This window comes from Podarcis bocagei (genome assembly GCF_964188305.1).
Source record: "Podarcis bocagei genome assembly, chromosome: 13".
Classification (NCBI taxonomy): Eukaryota; Metazoa; Chordata; class Lepidosauria; order Squamata; family Lacertidae; genus Podarcis; species Podarcis bocagei.
This window is the reverse complement of record NC_138138.1, coordinates 4878575-4891696: the sequence shown is the minus strand read 5'-3', so window position 1 is coordinate 4891696 and position 13122 is coordinate 4878575. Positions and strand designations below refer to the sequence as shown.

Here is a 13122-nt window from a genome sequence, read left to right as displayed (position 1 = left end):
CCTTTCTCAGCCTTGGGCCCTCAGGTGTTGCTGCCCTACAACTCCCATCATCCGTGGCCGCCGACCGTGCTGCTCAGGAATGATGGGAGTTGTAGTCCAACAGCAGCTGGGGACCCGAGGTTGGGAAAGGCTGGGCGGCGTGTGAACAGCGATGCTGCTGCTCCTTGCTTAAATTCTGCTGGAACATGCTCAGGACCCCCTTGGGGAGCCTGCTCAGGTCATCCTCCAAAGCCTTCCTCCAGGTGCCCCGAGGAAGCAAGTGAGCAGGAAAGGGGCTTTTTCTGCCCCTGACACACATTCTTCCTTGTCCTTATGGGATTTTAGTTTTGTTTCTAGGTTGATAGCATAGTTAATTTTTTGAAGGTCGAAGTTCCTGCCCCAAGTGTCCTTCTGTCCCCATAGACAGAGCCATTCCGTCCACGAGGCAGACGGAGGCAGCTGCCTCAGGCGGCAGAGCCCAAGCGGCGTCTCCACTGGTGAGAGCCTTACTGACTTGTGCCCTGGAACTTCCACGTACTAGAATATCATCAGTGATTCAGCCTGTCTGAATCAGCTAAATTTTATAATGAATTCAAGTCTGAGCATCCATAGAGCATTTTAGGGTGTTCAAAGAGCTACATATATGTTATCTCAGTGATCCCCCAAATTACTCTGCCAGGTAGATAAAGTCTATTATACTTCAGACAGAAGAGTGGACAGCAGTAGCTTGCCTAATACCTCTCAGTGAATAAAGGGAGATTTGAACCAGAGACGTCCCAGTTAATTGCTTACACTTTCATACCCTACACGAAACCATCTCTCGATGAACTCAGAAACGGCCTTATTTTTCTCTGTATAAGACAATGTTTTTTTTGAGATCACCCCCAGAAAGCTTAACAACCCCGAAATACTGATTTCTTAAATTGGGGTTCAAAAAATAGGGGTTGTTTTATAATGGGGGCGTCTTATACACAGAAAAAATACAGTAATTTCCTACATGGAGTTTATTCAGGGTACACAGGAAATGCAGAGCATTCCATTCTTAGTAGGTTCTCACTAGCTGCCCTATTGTCATACAGTCTAAGCTGAAACAAATTTACCAAGATGTAAATTCTTTTGAGTTAAATGAGAGCTACAATTCTAACTATAGCTGCATATACACATTTTATTCTAAAATCAATGGAGATGGAATACTTGTTTATTCTATGTAGTGCATACACAATCTAGATCTATTGCATGGTTTTTGCCCCTGGAAAGACTGGTTTCATTGAGAAGCTGGTTTTATTCCAAAAATAAAAGCTCATTGCAGATTGATTCTGCTTTACCCTGCAGTGTGTCCATATGGAAACTGATGTAAGTAGCCCCAGAAATAGGAGGTGTATCCATACCTGCCCTATGAAGTGTCACCACTACCTTATTCAAGGGATGTTGGTGGGGCTGTGGTCTAAACCACTGAGTCTCTTGGGCTTGCTGATCAGAAGGTCGGCAGCTCAATTCCCCACGACTGAGTGAGCTCCCGTTGCTCTGTCCCAGCTTCCTGCCAACCTAGCAGTTTGAAAGCACACCAGCACAAGTAGATAAATAGGTACCACTGCAGCTGAAAGGTAAATGGTGTTTCCATGTGCCCTAGCACAGTGTCCCGTTGTGCCAGAAGCACTTTAGTCATGCTGGCCACATGACCTGGAAAGCTGGCTGTGGACAAACGGCAGCTCCCTCGGCCTGAAAGCGAGATGAGCGCCGCAACCCCAGTCACCTTTGACTGGACTTGACTGTCCAAGGGTCCTTTACCTTTACCTTTTACCTATTCAAAGGTAATCTAACCAAGGGTCTCAAGTATCCTTGCATCTATCCTTGCAGACAGCAGAGTCTAATCTGGATTGAAAGCAGCATGTTGAAGGGGAGCATGAATGACTCCAGATTGAAAAAAACTACATCAGTGTTCTACAAATGGTGTGTACATGGCCCATATCTGCTCAGAAATAAGTCCTACTGAAATCCTAAATGGAGTTATGATTGCAGCATTAAGATTATGCTTCTGAATTCTTCCCCCACCCATGACCTTTTCTGCAACCCTCTGATCTATGCTTTTAATAACCGTCTGGCCCTGACAGGCAGAGGTTTCAGAAGTTCAGGCTTTCCCGTCACAGTGCTGGAGATGTGTCTGACCAACTTGTCTGCTGTGTAGTTCTTAAGAATAGGAGTTCCAGTTCCATATGAGCCTTGAACTCAAATGAACTCCTGCTGGGGAGGATGAGATTGGCCAATATACTTTCCTGACTCTACATATTGGTCATGGTGTGTCATATAAACCATTTACTATAGGAAATAGTAGCAGTATGCTTTTAGTCTGTAAAAATTTCAACGCCATTTTTGTCTCTTCTTTGAAAATGTTTCTCAGTTTCATTTGAGTCAACACCCAAATTAATCCAGGAATCTGTTTTCAATGTCGGATGTCAGTCCCGGAACATAACATGAAGGAGAGGCTTGTTTTTTTCCCCATGAAGTAACCATGCCATTCCCGGCAACTGTGGGATTGAGAAGGAGATTCCACTGCTGCTTGTTTTACTGGAAATGTTTAAAATATGTCAGTTTCCATATTAGAGAGCAATTCAGATGCTTGGATGAGTCCCTGTTATTGCATCTTGCAGATGTTGACAGGGTGGTTGGGGAGTGTATTCTACCATCTATTTGTCCATGTGTTGCCCATTCTGGCTACTAGTATCTAACCAAGAAGGAGTACCAGTAACAAGCTGGGTTTGGGAAGTGGTGAAGGCCACTGTCGTCTCCGTTGGGAGGTGGCATACTCTCCTTCCTTGAAGGTTTTTAAGCAGAGGTTGGATGGACCTCTGTCATGTATCCTTTAACTTAGATTCCTGCATTGTACAGGGCTGGACTGAAATCTCCCTAGCCCAGGGGTCAGCAACCCGCGGCTCCGGAGCCGCATGTGGCTCTTTTACACCTTTGCCGCGGCTCCGGGGCAGATACTAGCGAGGGGAGGAGGCGCATTGTGTGCCCCGACACTCCCCACTGTTTTAAATGTTGCAGTGGTTTTCCGGCTCCCAGTTTTTTTCCCTTTGGTCCAAGTGGCTCTTTTTGTCTTAAAGGTTGCAGACCCCTGCCCTAGCCCATCAGACATCATTGACCAGCGCGATCAAGGCAGTTTCAGTCCCATGATGGGGCCTGAATCCCGATTGGAAGGGATAATATTTTATTCTCTTGTTCATTATACTGTTTTAAATGTGCATTTTATATTTGACTTCCTTTAGTAATGTTGTCTTCTGAAATGTTAAAGATAATATTTTAGTTTCCTGTTAATTATGTTGCTTTGAATGTATACTTTATATTTTGATGTGTTGTAAACTGCTTTGATATTTTTTCTTTAAAATATAACTGGTAAATAAATTACTGTTGTTGTTGTTGAAACACTCCAAAACTTATTTGACATAGTTTTTAAGTTTATAGCACTGGAGGTAAGATAGTGAACTGCAGCACCCCATAACATAGCTACCAGGGGGCTGAAAAGCATTCTCCCAATTCTACTCTCTGGACACTGTCCCAAAGGTAGGATCAGAACTACTGCATTACTGTGCTCCCAATTTCCAGAGCTGGTAGGGGAGGATAACATGGTAAATGGTACAAAAAAAGCTGAAGAGAGATCAAGATGCAAAAGAAAGTTCACATTCCCTCCGTCCCTCTCTCTGTAAAGGTTATCCATTAGGGCAACCAAGGCTGACTTAGTCCCATGGCCAGGCCTGAACCCAGAGTGTAATAAATCAAAATTGTGTGTATGTGTGTGTTGGGGGGTATTGTTTCTGTTTGTCATTATGGTATGTATTTTTGCGTTTTTACATTGTAAACCACCCTGTAATCTTCAGATGAAGGGTAATATAGAAAATTTAATAATAATCCAATAATGTTTGCTTCTGCCCCACCACAACCCATTCACCACCTGCCCCTCAAAGGGGGTATTTGCAACTGGTCAATAGTTGTAGTCTAAGAGATCCAGAGAAGGTTTATTTAGGAGCAGCTGTACCACTGCATCTACACATTAACAGCCCCTATACAGTGGTGCCCCGCAAGACGAATGCCTCGCAAGACGGAAAACTCGCTAGACGAAAGAGTTTTCCGTTTTGGAGGTGCTTCGCAAAACGAATTTCCTATGGGCTTGCTTCGCAAGACGAAAATGTCTTGCGAGTTCCTGCGGGTTTTTCCCCCTTTCCCCCCTTTTTCTAAGCCGCTAAGCCGCTTATCAGCTGATCCGATAAGCCGCTAATAGCGCTAATCCGCTAATCCGTCAATGGGCTTGCTTCACAAGACGAAAAAACCGCTAGACGAAGAGAATCACAGAACGGATTCTTTTCGTCTTGCGAGGCACCACTGTACATTATTTGTGGTTAGGATGTTGTTTTATGCATCAAAATGTACATATTAATATGCTCTACAAGTTTTGTTAGGACATGCAGTAACTCTGTTATGCAGGGGGTTGGACTAAATGACCCCTGGGGTCCTTTCCAAGTCAACAATTCTATGCTTCTGTGCTCAAACCTATATGAGGCACTGGCCCTGCTTCCTGGACTTCTTCCATATCAACAAACCATAGCTGGCAGCAGCTCCTCAACTCATAGACTCTTGATGCAGACAGTCTACATCAATGAGTGGTGGAGACAGTTAGCAGTGTGACCAACACCAGGAGATACACACTTCATTCAATTCACATATGAAGAGGGCTAAAATCATTTCTCATTATATACAAGACTGAAATTATCTGGTATTTAACGCGATTGTGGAATAATTTGGTATTATTTTTGTCCGCTTTTCTTTCTCAAATATTCCTTAACCAATATGATGAAGATATTTATACAGGGAAACACAAGTACTCAGCCCAGACAGTGGGAAATATGCTTTTATATTAATTAAAATGGAAAAATAGAACTGGATTTCACATTTTTACATCATATAAAAACAACATTGGTTACAATGATAAGGACTCTGGAAGAAAACAGCTTTTGACATACAGCTAGCTATTAAATAACTGATTTGATGGCAAACGAGTCATAGAGATCACTAAAGAGTAGAGCTACTAGCTTATGTTTCAAAACAGTAATTATTGCCTGCCGTTATAGTGTTACATTATGACAATTTTAAGTGCATAGCTTCTTATACAATATATTGTGAGACCATATAGAACCGAAATGTTTACAGCATGATTGGAATACTGTTTTTGTGAGGGTCATCATGTAGTTCATTAACAATTCCTAAAAACTACAATTTAGTTCCAATGGAAAACGGAAAAAAAGAAAGGGGGGAAGAGGTGAGGGAAAAAAAGCAGCAAGTCTGCATTTCACTTAACATGGAATAATGATCCAATATCTATCTGAAAGAAAACATGACACCTGTCTGTCGTGGCTTTTGACAATTCCTGTAGCAATAGGAAGGCAACTTTCTCCAAACTGAAATGAGAGATGTAAACACATTATGCTGCCCTTCAATCAAATTAGCTAAGGACAGTTTTACCAGTACTATACACAGTAACGGTTGGGATCCCACGTGATTCCACAGACACTTCATGTTTTTCTGTTTTCTCTTTACAAACTGTAGTTCTTCATATTGCATTGGATGCCTCTCCTGAAGTTCCTCCAGGCTTTGGGAGAGGCACTTTGAATGGTGCAGGGTTCCAAACAGAAGCTTTCTACATGCCCTTTGGGGAATCAGCTATTTAGCACTATTATAATGACCTTTCAGCACAGTTCAGGGTTTTTTTCAAGACCACAGTAGCACCAAAATATGCATCAAATTACATTTCCATAGGGGTGAAATTCATATTCCTTGTGCTGATGGGGGAGGGAGAGATGGCTTAATTCAAGGTCAGTTACATTCAAACTTGTTTCCTACCCAAAGGAAGATGTTAGGCAAACTGCTTTGTAGGGTTCCAGTCTTCCAAACCATGGCCTTCTGTGTGCCAAGTTTCTTAGAACTATGCAGTTTGTTCCATAAAAGGGTGTGAACGCGTGCTTCTCAAACAGCTGTTTCCTATGATGTGTAGCAGCCTACTTTTGAAACTGAGAGGAATGTTTGAGAATCAGTTTTCAGCTTAGTATTGTGGTAGGCAGCCTAGGGCAGATGGAACGTGAAGCTATTGAGACAGTGATGTTCAATGGCTTTTTACCCAGCAGAAAGGTTTATGGAACCTTACATCTGCAATAGTAATTCTGCCCCTTCCGTACTAGAGACAATTGTTCTAGCCCCACTGGAACAACATACAATGGTCCCTCTTGTTTGCATACTATACCTGGTATCTCCAACCAAACGTTTCAGCAACTGCCCCAAGCAGGCTTATAATAGGGACCAGTCCCATATTGCCCAGGCACTTCTGTGTGGTTGTTCAGCCCAGCTGATCTACACAGTTTCTGCATGGGTTGAAATGTTTCAGAAGAATGAATTTCACCATCCTGGAATATGATTCTGCACTGAGGTATGCTTTCTTTGGTTATGTTTTTCTTTTCTTTATTTAAAAAAGTATGCAATTACAGTACAATATTTACATAATTTAAAAATCATATGTCAGTGGCAACATTTCTTTAATAAACTTTAAATTTATATTGGGAGTGGGAAGGGGACTTCTTTCCTTCATATGTCTGAGACATAACTGTTTTCAATGCAAAGAGTGATGAACCTGTTGCTACAGCTATATGCCTTTTGATCCAATAACTTCCCAGACTTCAAGGGTGAAGCTTGTCCCATGACGGCCAGATCTGCTGTCCTCCAGGCTTCGCAGTAGTTGCTAATGAGTCGTATTCCATTTGAACTTGAACCATGCCAGACAACTTTCTGAGGCCTGAAGTTAGAGGAATGCTTTAGTAATGTTCCTTGGAAAAATAATTCCATGTGTATGGCTAGTTCAAAGTTTGACATAAATTAACTTAATTTTATTCAGTAAAGTGCAGGGGACGTGGCAGGTGGGCAAAAGAGTTCACTTTCCCTTCTGTTTTCACTGTTCAATTTAGGCCTAGTTTTTGCACCTTGCTCAGATGCATAGTTTTGGCCCTGAAGAAGGAAGTTATTAATACTTCCCTGGCTGCTGCTAGAGTCCAGGGGAATTTTAAATATGTCCAGAAGCATACTTACAGAGTGATCTTGTTAAAACATTGGGCTAATATTTCACATGGGGCACGGGTGGCGCTGTGGGTTAAACCACAGAGCCTAGGACTTGCCGATCAGAAGGTCGGCGGTTCGAACCCCCGCGATGGGGTGAGCTCCCGTTGCTCGGTCCCCACTCCTGCCCACCTAGCAGTTCGAAAGCATGTCAAAGTGCAAGTAGATAAATAGGTACCGCTCCGGCGGGAAGGTAAACGGCATTTCCGTGCGCTGCTCTGGTTCGCCAGAAGTGGCTTAGTCATGCTGGCCACATGACCCGGAAGCTGTACCCCGGCTCCCTCGGCCCATAGAGCGAGATGAGCGCCACAACCCCAGAGTAGGACACGACTGGACCGAATGGTCAGGGGTCCCTTTACCTTTACCTAATATTTCACATAACACATGGTAATACCAGAAACTGTGTAAATGTCTGTGAACTTACCAAGCTGGATCTGTCATGACATCCCTACCATCAAAGGAGTATATTGGAATCCGGAGGTCAAACTGTCCCCCATTGCCAGAGAATATTGACTCCCAGTTACTGAACAATGGTTCTCCCTACAGGAAAGAAAGGAAGCCAGCTTTTAGAAATGAAATTGCCCCTGCCCTGACCAAGTTGTTTTCCCCACAGTTGTTTCACATCCGTCTTGCCTGCCTATTTTTTTACTCTTTGAAATTATACCACCATGCAGGGCACAGAGAGACCAAAGAGTTGCCGGATCACCACCTGAAAAACACTCCTGTTTCCTTAACAGCCCACAGCTATGGAGGAAAAACCAAGTATTCAGTTCCCTTGGTGTGTGGTGACAGTGGCTCAGCTGTGAAAATGCTCTGTACAAGCAGATATTCTTCATTAATGAATGAATGGGCACAACCAAAGGTGGAGGAAAGTGGTGCTAAATGGGCATAGCTAAAGGAAAAGTGAGCTACAAGTCTAGGATCAGCAGGATGGTTTTTTCTGCTTACACCAGATCTATCAGTGTATTTCCAGTGCATGGCACATTCTTACAGGGACGAGTTTTATAAAGCAAAGCAGACAAAATAAAAACCTTACCTTAAGATTAACTATGGGCACATGATACCGGTCAGCTTTCCTGACCACCGTCAAGAGATCTTGCAGATGGGAAGACAAGAAAGCTCTGTATGTTGAGAGCAAACCAGCAGCCCGAGCTTGTTGAAAGCACTGGTAGTCAGCTCGCATGTCACCAGAAAACGGAGTGTTCAAGGCCACCAGATGAAGCTGCGGAATAAAGGATGGAGGAGCTTGGGGTTGTAGTGGTAATTAAGCCTCTAGCAGTGATTAGTTATGGCTGTGCTGCATTAATGTCACAGCAGGGCACGTCAGGTGGATTGTATTGACCATTTCACTGTATGTTTTTATATTCTTTGCCGACCTCTTTGAGGCTTTACTTATAGTTAAAAGGTATACAAATTAAAATTAAAATCATGCGGAAGTGAACTTTTAAGAGGAATTGACTTTCCTGCAGCCAAGCCAGAAAGCGAAAGGCCAACTAGAGACTGCACCCATGTGCCACAGCAACGTTTCGTAGGATGTACCATGGGAAGAGAAATGGGGCAAACAGACCTTTTATCTACAAACAGAGCAGCTAAACCACCCATAACAGCACAAAACAAGCCTCCTACTTACACTTGGCCTTCGGCCGTCAGTATTTGAAGCTGGGATTGGTGCTGGAAGGGGTTGAAATCCCTATTAGTTTAACACACAACAAAATAAAGCATTAAAATGAGAGAAAACAAGGGTAGAGACAGACGTAAGGTTTTAAGAGGACTCAGTGTGACTTAATGAGCCATAACCTGAGCTTGGCTTTGCAGCGCTTATGACAGACATATATATTACTTAAGTAAATATTACTTAAGTAAATCCCAACCCTCAGACTTGTTCCTCCTCTCGTGTATTGGGGAAGGTGTCTTGCTAATTTTTATTATTTCTTTTTTAAAGAAATCACTAACGTTTAAAAATGAAACACAAAACTGTTGGTAGATATGCCAGCCAAAATATGCTCACCATAACTGGGTTTTTCATATTCAAACTGAAATGTTCTAGAACCTGTAAACTGCTCTGTGACCTTTGGATGAAATATAAATTTAATAAATAAGAATAATAAACCTGAAGAACTAATTTTCCTCCAGAAAATTTGTTTATGGAGCAGCTACCAGACTGCTCCATATGCTCTTAGAATGTTACACCTGTCTTCAGTCCTAATTATATTTCTATCCAGTAGTTGTCAACAATCATCAAAACTAGTGTAATTGCAAATTATGGACAAATACAAAGATATATGTACACATGATTTGCCCAACAACTACCATCATTAATTCTTCACATGGGATAGAAGGTAAGTGAAATGTTTCATAAACTCCTCATTCAGCTGACTATCATATTACATATTACCACGAACAAGGAGAGACTGGAGCTCTTAGAGGTCCCGTACTCATGTCCCATTACATATGCTTTCTGTCAGCATCTGATACAGCACTTCTCAATCAGAAAGGTGTTTTAATACTTACTGGACTTGAAATTGCTGGAGGTGGGGGGCTGTCAGCAGGAATAGGAATCAGTTCACCAAGCTGGAGTAAAACATAAAATGAAATTGAAAGAAGGACAGAAGCAGTGATGAACTTTATTTTTTTTTAAATATATTTTTATTGCTTTTTTCCAGATATAAATATAATGTCAGATAACAAAAGAGAAAAGAAGAAAAGAAAAACAAAAGAAATCCAACTTTCCATTACATCTTTCCATAACCGACTGGACTTCCCCACGTCTCCCTCACCCTGCTTTCTTTACAATAAAAATATCAGCAAATTAATATCTTGTTTCATGTGTTATTGATACTTTCAAATAATTCTCTTTTGGGTTCAAAATACTTATTATCAATTTACTTTTGCCCCAAAATAAACACAATATTATTTTAAACTTTAGTCCTTTCATAGTCATATCTTAATTTCCAATATACAAAATCTTATTGCTGGAGCTTAATTTTTCAATTCATGCAAATTATTGGCATTCATATAACTTATAATGTTTTTGTAAATAGTCCTTAAATTTTTTCCAATCCTCCTCCATTGTTTCTTCTCCCAAATCCCGGATTCTGCCAGTCATTTCGGCCAGTTCCATATAGTCCATCAATTGCATATGCCACTCCTCCAGTGTGGGCAAATCTTGTGTCTTCCAGTGCTTTGCGATAAGTATTCTTGCTGCTGTTGTTGCATACATAAAAAATGTTCTATCCTTCTTTAACACATTCTGGCCGACAATGCCCAAAAGGAAGGCCTCTGGTTTCTTGGGAAAGGTATACTTAAATACCTTTTTTAACTCGTTGTAGATCATTTCCCAGAAGGCCTTCACCCTTGGACATGTCCACCAGAGGTGAAAGAATGTCCCTTCAGCCTCCTTACATTTCCAACATTTATTATCAGACAAATGGTATATTTTAGCAAGCTTGACTGGGGTCATGTACCACCTATATATCATTTTCATAATATTTTCTTTCAAGGCATTACATGCCGTGAATTTCATACCGGTGGTCCATAACCTTTCCCAGTCTTCAAACATGATGTTGTACCCAATGTCCTGAGCCCATTTTATCATGGCTGATTTAACAGTCTCATCCTGAGTGTTCCATTTAAGCAGCAAGTTGTACATTCTCGAGAGTACCTTAGTCTTTGGTTCTAACAATTCTGTCTCTAATTTCGATTTTTCCACCTGGAATCCTGTTTTTTTGTCCAACTTAAAAACCTCTTGAATTTGAGCATAATGAAACCAGTCTTGCACCTTATGCTTTAATTTTTCATAGCTCTGTAACCTCCAATTATCGCCTATTTTTTCTATTATTTCCCCATATTTCAGCCAACCGGCCTCCATATTGGGTTTTTTTCGGGCCTTGGCCTCCACTGGTGATAGCCACCTCGGGGTCTTACTTTCTAGTAAGTCTTTGTATTTTGTCCAGACCATAAATATTGCTTTTCTGACAATATGGTTTTTGAACATTTTGTGAGTCTTTACCTTGTCGTACCACAGATATGCATGCCATCCTAGAGAGTTATTGAACCCTTCCAGATCTAGGACATCAGTGTTCTCTAAAAGTAACCAATCTTTCATCCAGCAGAAGGCTGCAGCTTCATAATATAACCTTAAGTCTTTCAGGGCAAACCCCCCTCTTTCTTTTGCATCAGTTAGTATTTTAAATTTTATTCGGGGCTTTTTGCCCTGCCAAACAAACTTCGAAATATCCTTCTGCCATTTACCAAAACATTCCACTCTGTCCACAATCTGAAGGGTTTGAAACAAGAACAACATCTTTGGCAATACATTCATTTTTACTGCTGCAATTCTACCCAACAAGGAAAGTTTCAGTCTTGACCAAATTTCTAAATCCTTTTTGACTTCTAACCAACATTTTTCATAATTGTCCTTGAATAAATTCAAATTTTTGGAAGACAAATTGACCCCCAGGTATTTCACTTTTTTAACCACAGTTAATTCTGTTTCCTTCTGGAACTCATCTGTTTCTAAAGGTGTCAAGTTTTTACCCAGAACCTTGGTTTTTTGCTTATTCAACTTGAATCCCGCCACCCGACCAAACTCATTAATCAGTTCTAAAACTCTTTTTGTACTAGATTCTGGCTCCTGTAATGTTAAAACCAAATCATCTGCAAAAGCTTTCAGTTTATATTGTTTCGCTCCGACCTGTATTCCTTGTATCGACCGGTCCTCCCTTATCATGCTCAAAAGCACCTCCAGGACTGAAATAAATAAAAGAGGGGATAAGGGACACCCCTGTCGTGTTCCTTTTTCAATTTTAAACTCATCTGTCACCACATTGTTCACTATCAGTTTAGCTTTTTGTTCTGAATAGATTGCTTCTATACCATTTTCGAACCCCTGTCCCACTCCCATCCCTTCCAAATTTTTCTTCATAAACTTCCAAGAAATGTTGTCAAAGGCCTTCTCCGCGTCAATAAAAATTAAAACTGCTTTTGTATTGATATTTGTTTGCAGAAGTTCCAAAATATCAATAATGTTCCTCGTGTTATCAAACAAATGTCTGCCTGGGAGAAAGCCTGCCTGGTCCTTGTGAATTACTTCATTTAACACTCTTTTAAGCCTGTTTGCCAAAATGTCTGCAAAGATTTTGTAATCCACATTTAGGAGTGAGATGGGACGGTAGTTCTTTAGTTGAGTCTTTTCAGTTTCCGATTTAGGAATCAATGTGATGAAAGCTTCTTTCCACGTTTCCGGTGCCTTCTTCCCCTCCATAATCTGGTTGCAAACCTCCATTAGTGGTTGTGTCAAGTAATCTTTTAAAGTCTTATAGTACTTGGAGGTAAGTCCATCTGGGCCTGGAGATTTGCCAAGTTGCATATTCTGGATGGCACTCTCGATTTCCTGTTGTGTTATTCGATGATTTAAGATTGTTCTCTTTTCTTGAGATAGTTTTGGTAGTCCATTAGCTTTTAAAAATTGGTCTATCTCAGTCCCTTCCTGAAGCCCTTGCGTATAAAGTTTTTTGAAATATTTCTGGAAACACTTTCTTATTTCTTCCGGTTTCTGTATATTTCTCCCTTCGACCTCCAGATTGGTAACAAAGTTCAATTTTTGTCTCCTTTTCAACTGCCATGCTAGCAGTTTCTCACATTTGTTCGCCGATTCAAAAGATCTTTGTTTCATTTGTTTAATTTTCCATTCCACTTCCTGATTTATTAATTTCGCATATTGTGCTTGATAAAGCTTGATTTCTCTCAGAATCTCTTTAGATTTTGGTTTTAGTCTCAATTTTTCCTCTCCATCTCTTAACTTCTCTAGTATCTTATCCTTTTTTCCATTCCAGAGTTTTTTCTTGATCGTGTTCTGTTGTATCAGAAACCCTCTCATTATAGCTTTACTTGCGTCCCAGATTGTTCTCGTTTCCACCGAAGTGTTCAAATTTATTTCAAAGTAGTCTTTTAAAGCTTTTTGGGCCTTTTTCACAATCTCTTGATCTCTTA

At 41.0% G+C, this 13122-nt stretch overlaps 1 protein-coding gene across 3 annotated transcripts in view; it reads right to left on the bottom strand.

Annotated features, from left to right (window-relative positions):
- Positions 1-4864: 4864 nt before the first annotated feature.
- COL15A1 (collagen type XV alpha 1 chain) overlaps positions 4865-13122 on the bottom strand; it is a 131089-nt gene continuing 122831 nt past the window's right edge. For 2 of the 3 annotated variants that reach the window (XM_081166095.1, XM_081166096.1), the window contains exons 39-43: positions 9643-9702; positions 8762-8821; positions 8168-8353; positions 7556-7671; positions 4865-6814 (exon numbers count right to left, since the gene is read on the bottom strand). In XM_081166095.1, coding sequence (XP_081022221.1) covers positions 6607-6814; positions 7556-7671; positions 8168-8353; positions 8762-8821; positions 9643-9702 — 630 coding nt within the window. In that variant the 3' untranslated portion in view covers positions 4865-6606. Of the gene's footprint in view, positions 6815-6937; positions 7130-7496; positions 7672-8167; positions 8354-8761; positions 8822-9642; positions 9703-13122 lie in introns of those variants that run through there. The other variant, XR_014001256.1, reaches the window with a different exon arrangement.